The sequence below is a fragment of the Taeniopygia guttata genome, chromosome 3, assembly GCF_048771995.1.
Source record: "Taeniopygia guttata chromosome 3, bTaeGut7.mat, whole genome shotgun sequence".
NCBI classification, from domain to species: Eukaryota; Metazoa; Chordata; class Aves; order Passeriformes; family Estrildidae; genus Taeniopygia; species Taeniopygia guttata.
The window spans coordinates 106,325,494-106,336,563 of record NC_133027.1 but is presented as its reverse complement, the minus strand read 5'-3'; the positions used below and the strand labels follow the sequence as shown (position 1 = coordinate 106,336,563).

Here is an 11,070-nt window from a genome sequence, read left to right as displayed (position 1 = left end):
TTTTAGAGATGGTTGAACTAAGGGAGGAATTACTTCACAATTTGAGATCCTAATTGGTGATTTTTGTCAAATATGCTAATTTGCTAAGCTTATAAAACTACTCCCCTCATGTGGGGGAGGAATTTTGTGCACATTTGCCATATCTGCCACAGGAGGCCTCCAATAAAGATCAGCCTTTATATTATATACTATACTATAATGTTCCTATACTAACATTATGTCAAAGATGTGCTGTTTTGTTTCTAGGTTCTTTAAGGCATCACTTGAAGCCAGGAAGAGTATCCAGAAGCAGGCAGAGTGACGATTAGCCCAAGGCATTTTGAAGCATTCCATTAGATGAAAGTCTATGTTCACGTGCCTTCACCTGGAAAAGACAGGCGAAAACTGCCTTCAACAAGACTACCCCAAGGCAGTCTACCAAGTCTACCCTTTAACAAGTCTCCCCACCCAACAGAACCAAAGTTTGATTGAAAAGGGCAAAAATTTGGTGCAGATTGGTACAATTAGTGGACGATTTGTTAATTAGTGAGTTAAGAAGGTTCTTTCCCATCCTGTGGTGATTCTGTGCAGCACTTAGGAAAACAAATACATCAAACTGCAGTTTGTGTCTCTGCAGCTGACTCTTTGATTACTCCTTCTCTTCATTTGCCAGGCTTATAGAGCCTCTCCTCTTCCTCGACTCCTCCCTTTCTCTTCCCTCATCTCCTCCCTGAGCCAAGCTCAGGGATCATTTCCCCCTGGCTCACAGGTGGGCCCTGCCTGTGAACAGCCTTGGTGTTGCAGGTGGTGTTGGCCCACACACTTTGGCCTTCCATGGAATTCCTGGTGTCCTTTCCTACTGTTCCTGCCATGTTCCCCTCCCCAGAACGACCCCAGCTCTTCCTTTGAGTATCTGTGAAGTGTGACCACCTGGCACATCAATCCCTCCTTGCTGCCCATGAAATCTGGCTCTGCCTTAGGGCACTGGCACTCCAGTCAGGAGCCAGGAGTTTCCCTTGTCATGCCTGGGAGTTTCCCAGATGTGTTCCCTTAGGTCAGGCTCACATCAGCCCCTAAATCCGCAGCCCATGTGCATTAGAGCATTGCCTCCAAGGTGTCTGCTTTTTTCCTATTCTCTTATGAGGCTTGATGTACCAGGTTCCCGAGCCCACAGTGGCCCAGAGCACTCTCCTCTCTGACCAGGCACTCTGGAGCTCTTTGGAGCCACTCTGTCCCTTGGTGCCCCCAGGCTCAATCTGCAGCTGCTGAGCATGGCACTTCTTGTCTTGCTCAGGAGTTAGAATTGCACTGAAAAGACGGTTCTCTGTGAACCAAGGTAACTTTATTTCAACAACTAAATCAACTCCAGTGTTTGTGTGCACACAGGAGAGGAGTGTGGTCAGGACAGAGCAGGGTTTTGACCCTGAGGCTGCCTTTGGATCAGCAGGAAATGGTTATGGTGCACTGCAGCCTGCCCTGGATCCTGCCTTTCCTGCTGCTCAAGGAGCACTTTTAATTGAGTTTATACGTATGTTGTAATCAATCCAGTCATAGAAGTGCTGAATGGAGATGTAGACTCCAGGCTGCCTTGCTCTGGCACAGCCTGTTCCAAAGCTGGTTAGTCCGATGACCCACCAGTACTCAGCATTGTTGTCCTGGCACATGAGAGGACCACCGCTGTCACCCTGCAGCAGAGCACAGAGCATTAATGGGGATATGGTGGCACCTGCCAGCACTGGGGCTGTCTCCTTCTCTCTCATATCCCCTCTGGGCAGAGGAATGCTCTGCTCAGGGGCTGGAGCCTCCAGAAATTTGGCTGTGAATGACTTGAGTTCTTGTAGGGTAGGGATCTCTTTGTTGTCTCTGCACAGAGCTCCTGGATGTGCAGAGGATGGATGTTTGGCACAAGGGGACCTCTGGGCTACCAGGAACACTTTAACTGGGTTTTCTGGGCTTTTGGCCCAAGGGGAGCCCTGGGCAGGCAGGGGTGGATGGGGAGTGTGTGGGAAGCCCCCAGGGCAGTCAGGGGGAGCTGGGGCTGGGAGGGCGACTGAGTGGCTGAGGACAGAGCAGGCCCTGGGTGTGTTGGGGCGGTGCTGCTGGGGGCTGAGTGGCTCATGGCACGCTACTACCTTGCAGGAGTCGATGTTGCCCTCTGGGTATCCAGCACACAAGTTGTAGGGATGGACTTCCCCTGCGTACCAGTCACTGCTGTTGCAGAGCTGGACATTGATAAGATGGACCTTGGCCTGCTGAAGGCGATCAGCTGAATCTAGATCTGTGAGCAGAGAAAGAAGTAAGCCCCCAGCAGAACCATGCCAGTTCTTCTTCCCTGTCTGGGGAATCCCCTTTCCTAGGGCCAGGCCCACCTCTGCAGAGGTGTATGTCCTGCAGCCTGGCTTCGGCCTCTGCTGTGGGGAAGCCCAAACCCTCTCCCCAGTGTGCTGAGCTGGCCCAGAAGTTGCTCTTGGTACTCACTTCTTGCCTTAGTGACACCCCAGCCAGCAATCCAGCAGTTGTGCAGGGCTGAGACACTTAGGGTGGGCTCAGCCAAACAGGCCAGCTGGATGTAGGAGCTGCACAGGACAGGACGGTCCAATTGCATCAGGGCAATGTCGTAGCTGTAGTCGCTACGCCTGTAGTCGCTGTGTATCACCACCTTCTTGACACTGCGCACTTGTGCCCCAGGGCCTGGCTGAGTCAACTGCGTGGCCCCAATCACTACGTACAGCAGGCTGATGTTACTGCAAAGGAGATGGAGAGAGGGCTGAGAGGGAGTCTCAGCAGCCCTGCAGTTGTCCCTGCATGGCAAGGCAGAGAGGAGGCAGTGCTCTGGCAGGTGTGAGTGCCCTTGCACACCTTGGGCAGGGGAATGTCAAGCTGGAGGCTGCAAGGAAGCCTTGGCATGAGCCCAGGCTTCTCCTGAGAATTGTGGCAGCCTGGCTGCCTGACAGGAAAGGGGATGGGAGCAGTAGGTGGTGCTGCTGACAGGGCACCTGCTGGTATCGTGGGGGTGTCCCCATTCCCTGCTCCTCCTTACTCAAACTTGTCGAAGCAGTGGGCTGCTGTGAGGACCCAATCTGCAGTGATGAGGGACCCTCCACACCAGTGTCCCAGGCCTGGTACCCAGGGGTGCTGGATGCTGACGATCCAGGGCCATTCTGCTTCCGCGGCATTGGCGCCGCCCACGATGCGTGTCATGCCGTAGTCATAAGCCACGTCGCCGTAGGAATAAGTCATGGGGCTGTTGACAGGTGGCGGAACTCGGAGCCCACAGCTCCCTCTGTAAGCAGAAAGTCATTTCCGTGCTGCTTCATGGCCTGCTGTGGCTCAGGCTGAAGCTCAGCCCTCTGCCCTCCCCACAAGGGCTTGCACGCCCTGCAGGCCAGGGAAGCCCATGGGGTGTGTGTCTGTCCGTGCCAGCACCTGGCTGCTGGCAAGGAGCTGAGGCTCCCCATGGTGGGTGGGAAGCTGTGGCCCGGCCATGGGGGACAGGCGGGTCCCCTCCAGGGAATGCCCCAAGTGTTGCCCTGGCTCCCTCCCAGGGCCTGGGGACACTCACCCGCAGGTGTACTGGATGCTCTGCACCAGCCCAGCCACGGTGAGCAGGACGAGGAGGCCGAGCCAATTCATGGCTGCCAGAGGCACGTGTCAGCTGCAAGCACTGAGAGCTCCGTGCAGCAGCACAGCCACAGCCGCAGTGCCCGCAGCAGCCGCGCTGCCCGTGGAGCCCTCGGCCCCGGGGCTGATGTCACAGAGAGGTGGGTTCCATGTTCTGGGCACTGTGGGGATCTGTGTCATGGGGCCCACTGGGGGAGGGGCAGCATCTAATTGATGAACCATGAAATGCTTTGGGGTGGTAGGGACTTCAGAAATTTTCTTGCTCTGACCTCCTTGCCTTGGGCATGGAGGGTTAGCTTGCACTGAAAGTGTTTTTCAGAGTCCCCCAGCTGATGGGCCGACCTGGATGATGGTCAAGGATTAGGGTAATTTGTGATGTGTCTTTCTTCATCACTGTAGGCAGTGTTTTATAATAATGATTAGACGCATTGCCTATCTTATCCTTTTGTATTTTTTGCTAATGATTTTATGTCCTGCTTACTTATCAATTTGCAATTCTTTGCTGTTTATGATCCCTGTGTTTTAGCTTTTATATTTTTCTGATTCTCTGCTGCCTTGGTCTGTAACTTTGAAATTCATATTAAGTGTAAATAAGTTCTCTTCACAGGGTAGTTAGACGAAACAATCCCTTTTCAACTTGAGAATCAAGGACAACCATTACCCAAAAATAACTGTGAAGTGAAAGGGGCAAGCCAAGATGTTGAGACTTCATGACCTGAAGCTGTAATTGGATAGTTAATTCCAATATGTAAATGGAACAAAACTTATAAAAGTTTAAAAACTGGTGACCAAGACCCATCTTAGATACAACCTGGGTGTAGCCCTGGCCAAGCTCTTGTACTACCCAAGGTCCTTAAAGGTCCTTAAAGACCCTTAAAGGCCTTTCAATAAATATTTACTTTATTCATTTAAATCTGTCTAGTCTCTGTTCCAGACAAACTTCCTCAGGCATCATTTTGAATTAGAGTAAATTACATTTATTCCTGAAGTTGGTATCTGTGTCTTCTGTGCTGACGCTACTTACACAAAAAACAGGCATCCACAGCTGCTCTGGGGTGCCAGTATCTCAGCAGCCTCACAGTCAAGAATTCCTTCATATGATCTCATCTAAAGCTACCCTCTGTCAATGTAAAGCCCCTGCCCCTTGTCCTCTCAGGACCTGCCCTTGTAACAAGGCTCTCTGCTGCTTTCTTTAGGCCCCTTTTCTTGCAGGATGAGGCTGTGCAGCCCCCGGGGCAGGCAGTGGCTGAGGAATCCATTGTGGGCAGGGAACTGGGTGTGCAGCTGCAGTGCCAGCTGCAGATTGAGCTCTGGCTGGCAGGAGCCCAGGACCAGAGGCTGTGAACTGCCCATGCTTTGCATTACAGAGGGCACAGGGAGCTGTGGCACTGGCCAGGATTTCAATGGACACTGAGCACCACAGCAGGAGCCGGTGTCTCTTTATGGAACGCGACATCTGCGAGTCTGCTGGGGAATCCTGAGGTTGAATGGGTTGGAAAGCTGCTCTGACTGGTGAGAGTGGTGTGGGTAGGGAATGAAATGGGGCAACCATCGGCTCATTGGAGTCACCTGTGCCTCTGGAATGGTCACAGAGGGGAGTTTCCTCAGCACTTTGGCAGCCCAGATGGGACCCAAGGGCAGTACTGCTGGTGCATTCGTCCTTCATTGCAGGTACTGGTGGGTTCACGTGGGATCTTTGCAGTAGGAAGGAGCCAAATGGGGAGTGTTACAACTTCATGTGCAGACTCTGTGTAAATTATACAGGTGCATTTGAGCCTCTCTATTGTTGTGGCATTTGGTGCAGATTTGGTGAAATCACTGGTAGAGGGTTGAGGAGGCATGCACAGCATGATCAGTGTAAAGTGACCACAGAGGAGTTGTGGAGGCCCTCATAAAGCACAAGGTGGGGGGCTCTGAGTCTCTGCTAGGACACTTGAGTCTCTGCTCAAAGGCTTTTAGAGACAGAAAGAGGGAGACCCTTGTGTCCCTTGTGCCAGGGTGCTAGGGTCCCTGGGCCGGGATTCCATTGGCCTGGGAGCCAAGAATAATTTCCAGAAGCAGACAGACTGACACAGCACAAGGCATTCTGAACCTTCCATTAGATGGAGAAAGTAAATGTTCACTTGACTTCACCTGGATAAGTTAGCAATTGCCTTCAACAAGACTTCCCCATGGAATCCCTCCACCATTTTTCATTCTGTCTCCTACCTCAGTAAATATTGAGGTTTTATTGAAAGTATATAAAATTAAGGGGAGAATTTGTACCGTTTGTAAAGGATTTGTTAATTAGTGAGTTGAGATAAGAAGGTTCTTTCCCATCCTGTGGTGATTCTGTGCAGCACTTAGGAAAACAAGTCTCTTTGATTGCTCCATCTCATGCTTGGCCAGGCTCATACAGCACCTCAACTCCTCCCTTTCTTGACCCTCATCTCCTCCCAAATATGGAGCCAAAAGCCCAGGGATCATTTCCCCCTAGCTCACAGGTGGGCCCTGCCTGTGAACAGCCTTGGTGTTGCAGGTGGTGTTGGCCCACACACCTTGGCATTCCATGGCATTCCTGGTGTGCTTTCCTACTGTTCCTGCCAGGTTCCCCTCCCCAGAATGACCCCAGCTCTTCCTTTGAGTATCTGTGAATTGTGACCACCTGGCACATCAATCCTTCTTTGCTGCCCATGAAATCTGGCTCTGCCTTAGGGCACTGGCACTCCAGTCAGGAGCCAGGAGTTTCCCTTGTCATGCCTGGGAGTTTCCCAGATGTGTTCCCTTAGGTCAGGCTCACATCAGCCCCTAAATCAGCAGCCCATGTGCATTTGAGCATTGCCTCCAAGGTGTCTGCTTTTTTCCTATTCTCTTATGAGGCTTGATGTACCAGGTTCCTCAGCCCACAGTGGCCCAGAGCACTCTCCTCTCTGACCAGGCACTCTGGAGCTCTTTGGAGCCACTCTGTCCCTTGGTGCCCCCAGGCTCAATCTGCAGGTGCTGAGCATGGCACTTCTTGTCTTGCTCAGGAGTTAGAATTGCACTGAAAAGACGGTTCTCTGTGAACCAAGGTAACTTTATTTCAACAACTAAATCAACTCCAGTGTCTGTGTGCACAGAGGAGAGGAGTGTGGTCAGGACAGAGCAGGGTTTTGACCCTGAGGCTGCCTTTGGATCAGCAGGAAATGGTTGCGGTGCACTGCAGCCTGCCCTGGATCCTGCCTTTCCTGCTGCTCAAGGAGCACTTTTAATTGCATTTACACGCATGTTGTAATCAATCCAGTCAAAGAAGTATTGAGTAGAGGTGTAGACTCCAGGCCTCATTGCTCTGGCACAGCCTTTCCCAAAGCTGGTCAATCCAACAACCCACCAGAAGTCTGCATAGTTGTCCTGGCACATGAGAGGGCCACCGCTGTCACCCTGCAGCAGAGCACAGAGCATTAAGGGAGTGTTGGTGGCACCTGCCAGCACTGGGGCTGTCCTCTTCTCTCTCTCACATCCCATCTTGGCAGAGGAATGCTCTGCTCAGGGGCTGGAGCCTCCAGAAGCTTGGCTGTGAATGACTTGGGTTCTTGTAGGGTAGGGCTCTCTCTGTCATCTCTGCACAGGGCTCCTGGGTGTGCAGAGGATGGATGTTTGGCACAAGGGGACCTCTGGGCTACCAGGAACACTTTAACTGGGTTTTTTGGGCTTTTGGCACAAGGGGAGCCCTGGGCAGGCAGGGGTGGATGGGGAGTGTGTGGGAAGCCCCCAGAGCAGTCAGGGGAGCTGGGGCTGGGAGGGCGACTGAGTGGCTGAGGGCAGAGCAGGCCCTGGGCTGTGTTGGGGCGGTGCTGCTGGGGGCTGAGTGGCTCATGGCACGCTCTTTCTTACCTGGCAGGTGTCGATGAGGCCCTGTGGGTATCCCGCACACAAGTTGTGGGTGTGGATTGCTCCTGCGTACCAGTCACTGCTGTTGCAGAGCTGGACATCGATGAGTTGTACCTTGGCCTCCTGAAGTCGATCAGGTGGACCTTGAGCTGTGAGCAGAGAAAGGAATGAGCCGCCAGCAGCTCCATGCCAGTTTGCTCATCTGTCTGGAGGGGATCCCTTTCCTTAGGGTTTGGCTTTGCCTCTTCACAGGCACTGGGTCATTGTGGCCCTGCTGCCAGGTTTTGGGGAGCAGGCCAGGCCCATCTCGACAGAGGTGTATGTCCTGCAGCCTGGCTTTGGCCTCTGCTATGAGGGGAAGCCCAAACCCTCTCCCCAGTGTGCTGAGTTGGCCCAGAAGTTGCTCTTGGAACTCACATCTTGCAGCAGTGGCACCCCAGCCAGCCACCCAGCAGTTGGTGAGGTCTGAGATTGTTAGGGTGGGCTCTGCCACACAGGCCCGCTGGATGTAGGAGCTGCACTGGACAGGATGGTCCAATTGCATCAGGGCAATGTCGTAGCTGAAGTCGATTCGGCTGTAGTACGGGTGTGTCAGCACCTGCTTGACGCTGCGCACTGCAGCCCCAGGGCCTGGCTGAGTGAACTGGGTGGCCCCAATCACCACGTAGAACAAACTGACATTACTGCAAAGGAGATGGAGAGAGGGCTGAGAGGGAGCAGAGCCACAATGCTACAGCAGCCCAGCAGATGTCAGACCTCTGCATGGCAAGGCAGAGAGGAGGCACTGCTCTGGCAGGTGTGAGTGCCCTCGCATGCCTTGGGCTGGGGAATGTCAAGCTGGAGGCTGCAAGGAAGCCTTGGCACAGGCCCAGGCTTCTCCTGAGCAGTGTGGCAGCCTGGCTGCCTGAGGGGAAAGGGGATGGGAGCAGCAGGTGGTGCTGCTGACAGGGCACCTGCTGGTGTTGTGGGGATGTCCCCATTCCCTGCTTCTCCTTACTTGAATTTGTCGAAGCAGTGGGCTGCTGTGAGGACCCATTCTGAACTGATGAGGGATCCCCCACATAGATGTCCCAGGCCTGGTACCCAGGGGTGCTGGATGCTGACCATCCATGGCCAGGCTGCTTCCGCGGCACCGACGCCACCCACAATGCGTGTCATGCCGTAGTCATAAGCCACATCGCCGTAAGGATAAGTCATGGGGCTATAGACAGATTGTGGAGCTCGGAGCCCACAGGTCCCTCTGCAAGCAGAAAGTCATTTCCGTGCTGCTTCATGGCCTGCTGTGGCTCAGGCTAAGCTCAGCCCTCTGCCCTCCCCACAAGGGCTTGCACGCCCTGCAGGCCAGGGAAGCCCATGGGGTGTGTGTCTGTCCGTGCCAGCACCTGGCTGCTGGCAAGGAGCTGAGGCTCCCCATGGTGGGTGGGAAGCTGTGGCCTGGCCATGGGGGACAGGTGGGTCCCCTCCAGGGAAGGCCCCAAGTGTTGCCCTGGCTCCCTCCCAGGGCCTGGGGACACTCACCCGCAGTTGTCCCATGTCCCCTCTGCCAGCCCAGCCAGGGTCAGCAGGACGAGGAGGCCGAGCCAATTCATGGCTGCCAGAGGCACGTGTCAGCTGCAAGCACTGAGAGCTCCGTGCAGCAGCACAGCCACAGCCGCAGTGCCCGCAGCAGCCGCGCTGCCCGTGGAGCCCTCGGCCCCGGGGCTGATGTCACAGAGAGGTGGGTTCCATGTTCTGGGCACTGTGGGGATCTGTGTCATGGGGCCCACTGGGGGAGGGGCTTGGTGAGCCCCTATTTGGTCAGCCATGAAATGGTTTGGGGTGGAAGGGACACTGGTGATCATCTAACTCCAATCCGCTTGCCTTGGGCACAGCGGGTTGGCTTGCACAAGACCTAGCTCAGAAGATATCCTTGAACACTTTGAGGGATGGGGCTGTCACAGCTGTTTGGGGCAACCTGTGCCAGTTCCTCAGTATCCTCACAGTCAAGAACTCCTTCCCAATATCCCATCTAAAGCTACCCTCTGTCACTGTAAAGCCATTGCCCCTTTTCCTATCTGAACCTGCCCTTGTAAGAAGGCTCTCTGCAGCTTTGTTTAGGTCCCTTTTCTTATGAGATGAGGATGTGCAGGCCCTGGGGCAGGAAGTGGCTGCCTTCTCTCACTTCTTGCTAATATCTCACAGGAGAACACCTAGAATAGCATCACAGCCTGATTGAAATTTCACTGCCTCCCTGCTTTTGCTCCTCCCTCCTCTCTGCTCCCATTTTTCAATGGATTCTTCACAAAACAGTATCACTCTGGAACAGGACTCCTTCAGGAAGCATGTGTGTGCTTGGGTCAGGAGCCAATCCAGTCACAGCCACAGTGGGTGGACCACCCACATTTCCTATGTGGATGTGTGAAGGGCAGCTGTGAATGCAACTGCTTCAGATTCGGCATGGAAATTCAAAAGAAAAAAAAAAAAATCTGTCCTAATAGTTTTTAATGAGCAATCTGCTACTTATTTAGTTTGATGTTGACAAGTTACCTTAATTTCTCAGCTGGAAGCTGAGAAATCCTAGAAGATGCAAGTAGTTTTGAATGAGGAGCATTGTTTGGCAGTTACACTTCTACATATTTCTGTAATGATTGTGAAATTTTTTTTGGTGAATTTCATCTAGTGATGGAGTAATGAAATGTAGGCATAGTAAAATATTTAAGATTTCACATGGCTTTTTATTTTGAGAAATGCTCGGTTTAGTGAGTCATGACAGGCATGATACTGACCTAAACAGAGTAGCTAACTCTATTGCTGGGGTGATACCTCAGAATCTTCACTACTCTTGAGGTACATCACAATTCTCCTCAGCATGGGTTTGCCAGAAAACTTTGAGAATATTGCTGAATTCTTCCAGAATTTCAGAAGCTTGTCTGGGAACCCTTACCTGGTATTTCTGGAGCAGAATTTATTCTAAGACCATACTGGCCTTGACTTCTGGAAGTGCTTTATGTTTGGCACCCATCTAAAGGAGCTCTTCTTTGGAGCTCTATGAGAAAATGGATTGAGAGGGGAGAAAAAATGGTTAATTGCTTTGCTTCTCATAGGCAAAATATTTTTTTCTTTACATGGACATATAAAAAGAGATCCTGGAAATTTCTGCTTTTTAGAAAAAATTAAGTTATTTAAATTTTATTTTATATTGGAATTGGATTATCTTCAGTGTATTTTCCAGGAAATTCCAGCTGTCTGTAAGCATAGAAGGGCTGGGAAAAATATGGTTACATGGCATATCTAGTTATTTCTGCTGTTTTTTATTAAGCAGTAATCAATTGTTACTGGGAGGATGATGACTGTGAGAAGCTCCTCTAGAAACTGGAAAAAAATTTGCTTATAGGTGATTCTTCTGTTGGGGTTTAGAGAACTCAAGAGTACAGTAAGAGTGTGTGTGTTTATCTAAAAAGCATTACTTCACAGTTTTGAGGTAAGGGAGTACAAGAAAAAAGTGAAACAGAAATGGATGGAGTTGTTTTGGAAGTGAGATGTTTCATATGGTGTTTTTTTTTCTCTGAGCAAGTGAAATATATCTTCATGTTTTTGTGTTGAGTTTGGAATAATTTGCTTCTTCTTTATGCTTTTATTTTT

At 51.7% G+C, this 11,070-nt stretch overlaps 2 protein-coding genes across 2 annotated transcripts; both read right to left on the bottom strand.

Moving 5' to 3' along the window:
* Positions 1-1,299: 1,299 nt before the first annotated feature.
* On the bottom strand, positions 1,300-3,733 carry LOC105759945 (acrosin-like). Its single transcript, XM_030269157.4, has 5 exons — positions 3,542-3,733; positions 3,020-3,262; positions 2,458-2,723; positions 2,112-2,257; positions 1,300-1,664 (listed from the first exon to the last, which is right to left on the bottom strand). Exons 1-5 carry the CDS (start codon positions 3,610-3,612, stop codon positions 1,479-1,481), a joined length of 912 nt encoding a protein of 303 aa, XP_030125017.4. The 5' UTR covers positions 3,613-3,733; the 3' UTR covers positions 1,300-1,478.
* A 2,901-nt stretch (positions 3,734-6,634) lies between these two features.
* On the bottom strand, positions 6,635-9,174 carry LOC100224801 (acrosin-like). Its single transcript, XM_012572226.5, has 5 exons — positions 8,968-9,174; positions 8,447-8,689; positions 7,867-8,132; positions 7,453-7,598; positions 6,635-6,999 (listed from the first exon to the last, which is right to left on the bottom strand). The coding sequence occupies exons 1-5, from the start codon at positions 9,036-9,038 to the stop codon at positions 6,814-6,816; spliced, it is 912 nt and encodes a 303-aa protein (XP_012427680.4). The 5' UTR covers positions 9,039-9,174; the 3' UTR covers positions 6,635-6,813.
* Between the last annotated feature and the right edge of the window lie 1,896 nt (positions 9,175-11,070).

Excerpts from the sequence above, each read along its gene's own strand:
- LOC100224801 (XM_012572226.5), bottom strand. The coding sequence starts at position 9,038 with ATGAATTGGCTCGGCCTCCTCGTCCTGCTGACCCTGGCTGGGCTGGCA. Across the intron at positions 8,690-8,967 it reads GGGACATGGGACAACTGCGG|AGGGACCTGTGGGCTCCGAG; the intron begins GTGAGTGTCCCC and ends TTCTGCTTGCAG. Across the intron at positions 7,599-7,866 it reads GGGTGCCACTGCTGCAAGAT|CTCAAGGTCCACCTGATCGA; the intron begins GTGAGTTCCAAG and ends CTCTGCTCACAG.
- LOC105759945 (XM_030269157.4), bottom strand. The coding sequence starts at position 3,612 with ATGAATTGGCTCGGCCTCCTCGTCCTGCTCACCGTGGCTGGGCTGGTG. Across the intron at positions 2,724-3,019 it reads CACTGCTTCGACAAGTTTGA|TAACATCAGCCTGCTGTACG; the intron begins GTAAGGAGGAGC and ends TCTCCTTTGCAG. Across the intron at positions 1,665-2,111 it reads GCAACATCGACTCCTGCAAG|GGTGACAGCGGTGGTCCTCT; the intron begins GTAGTAGCGTGC and ends GCTCTGCTGCAG.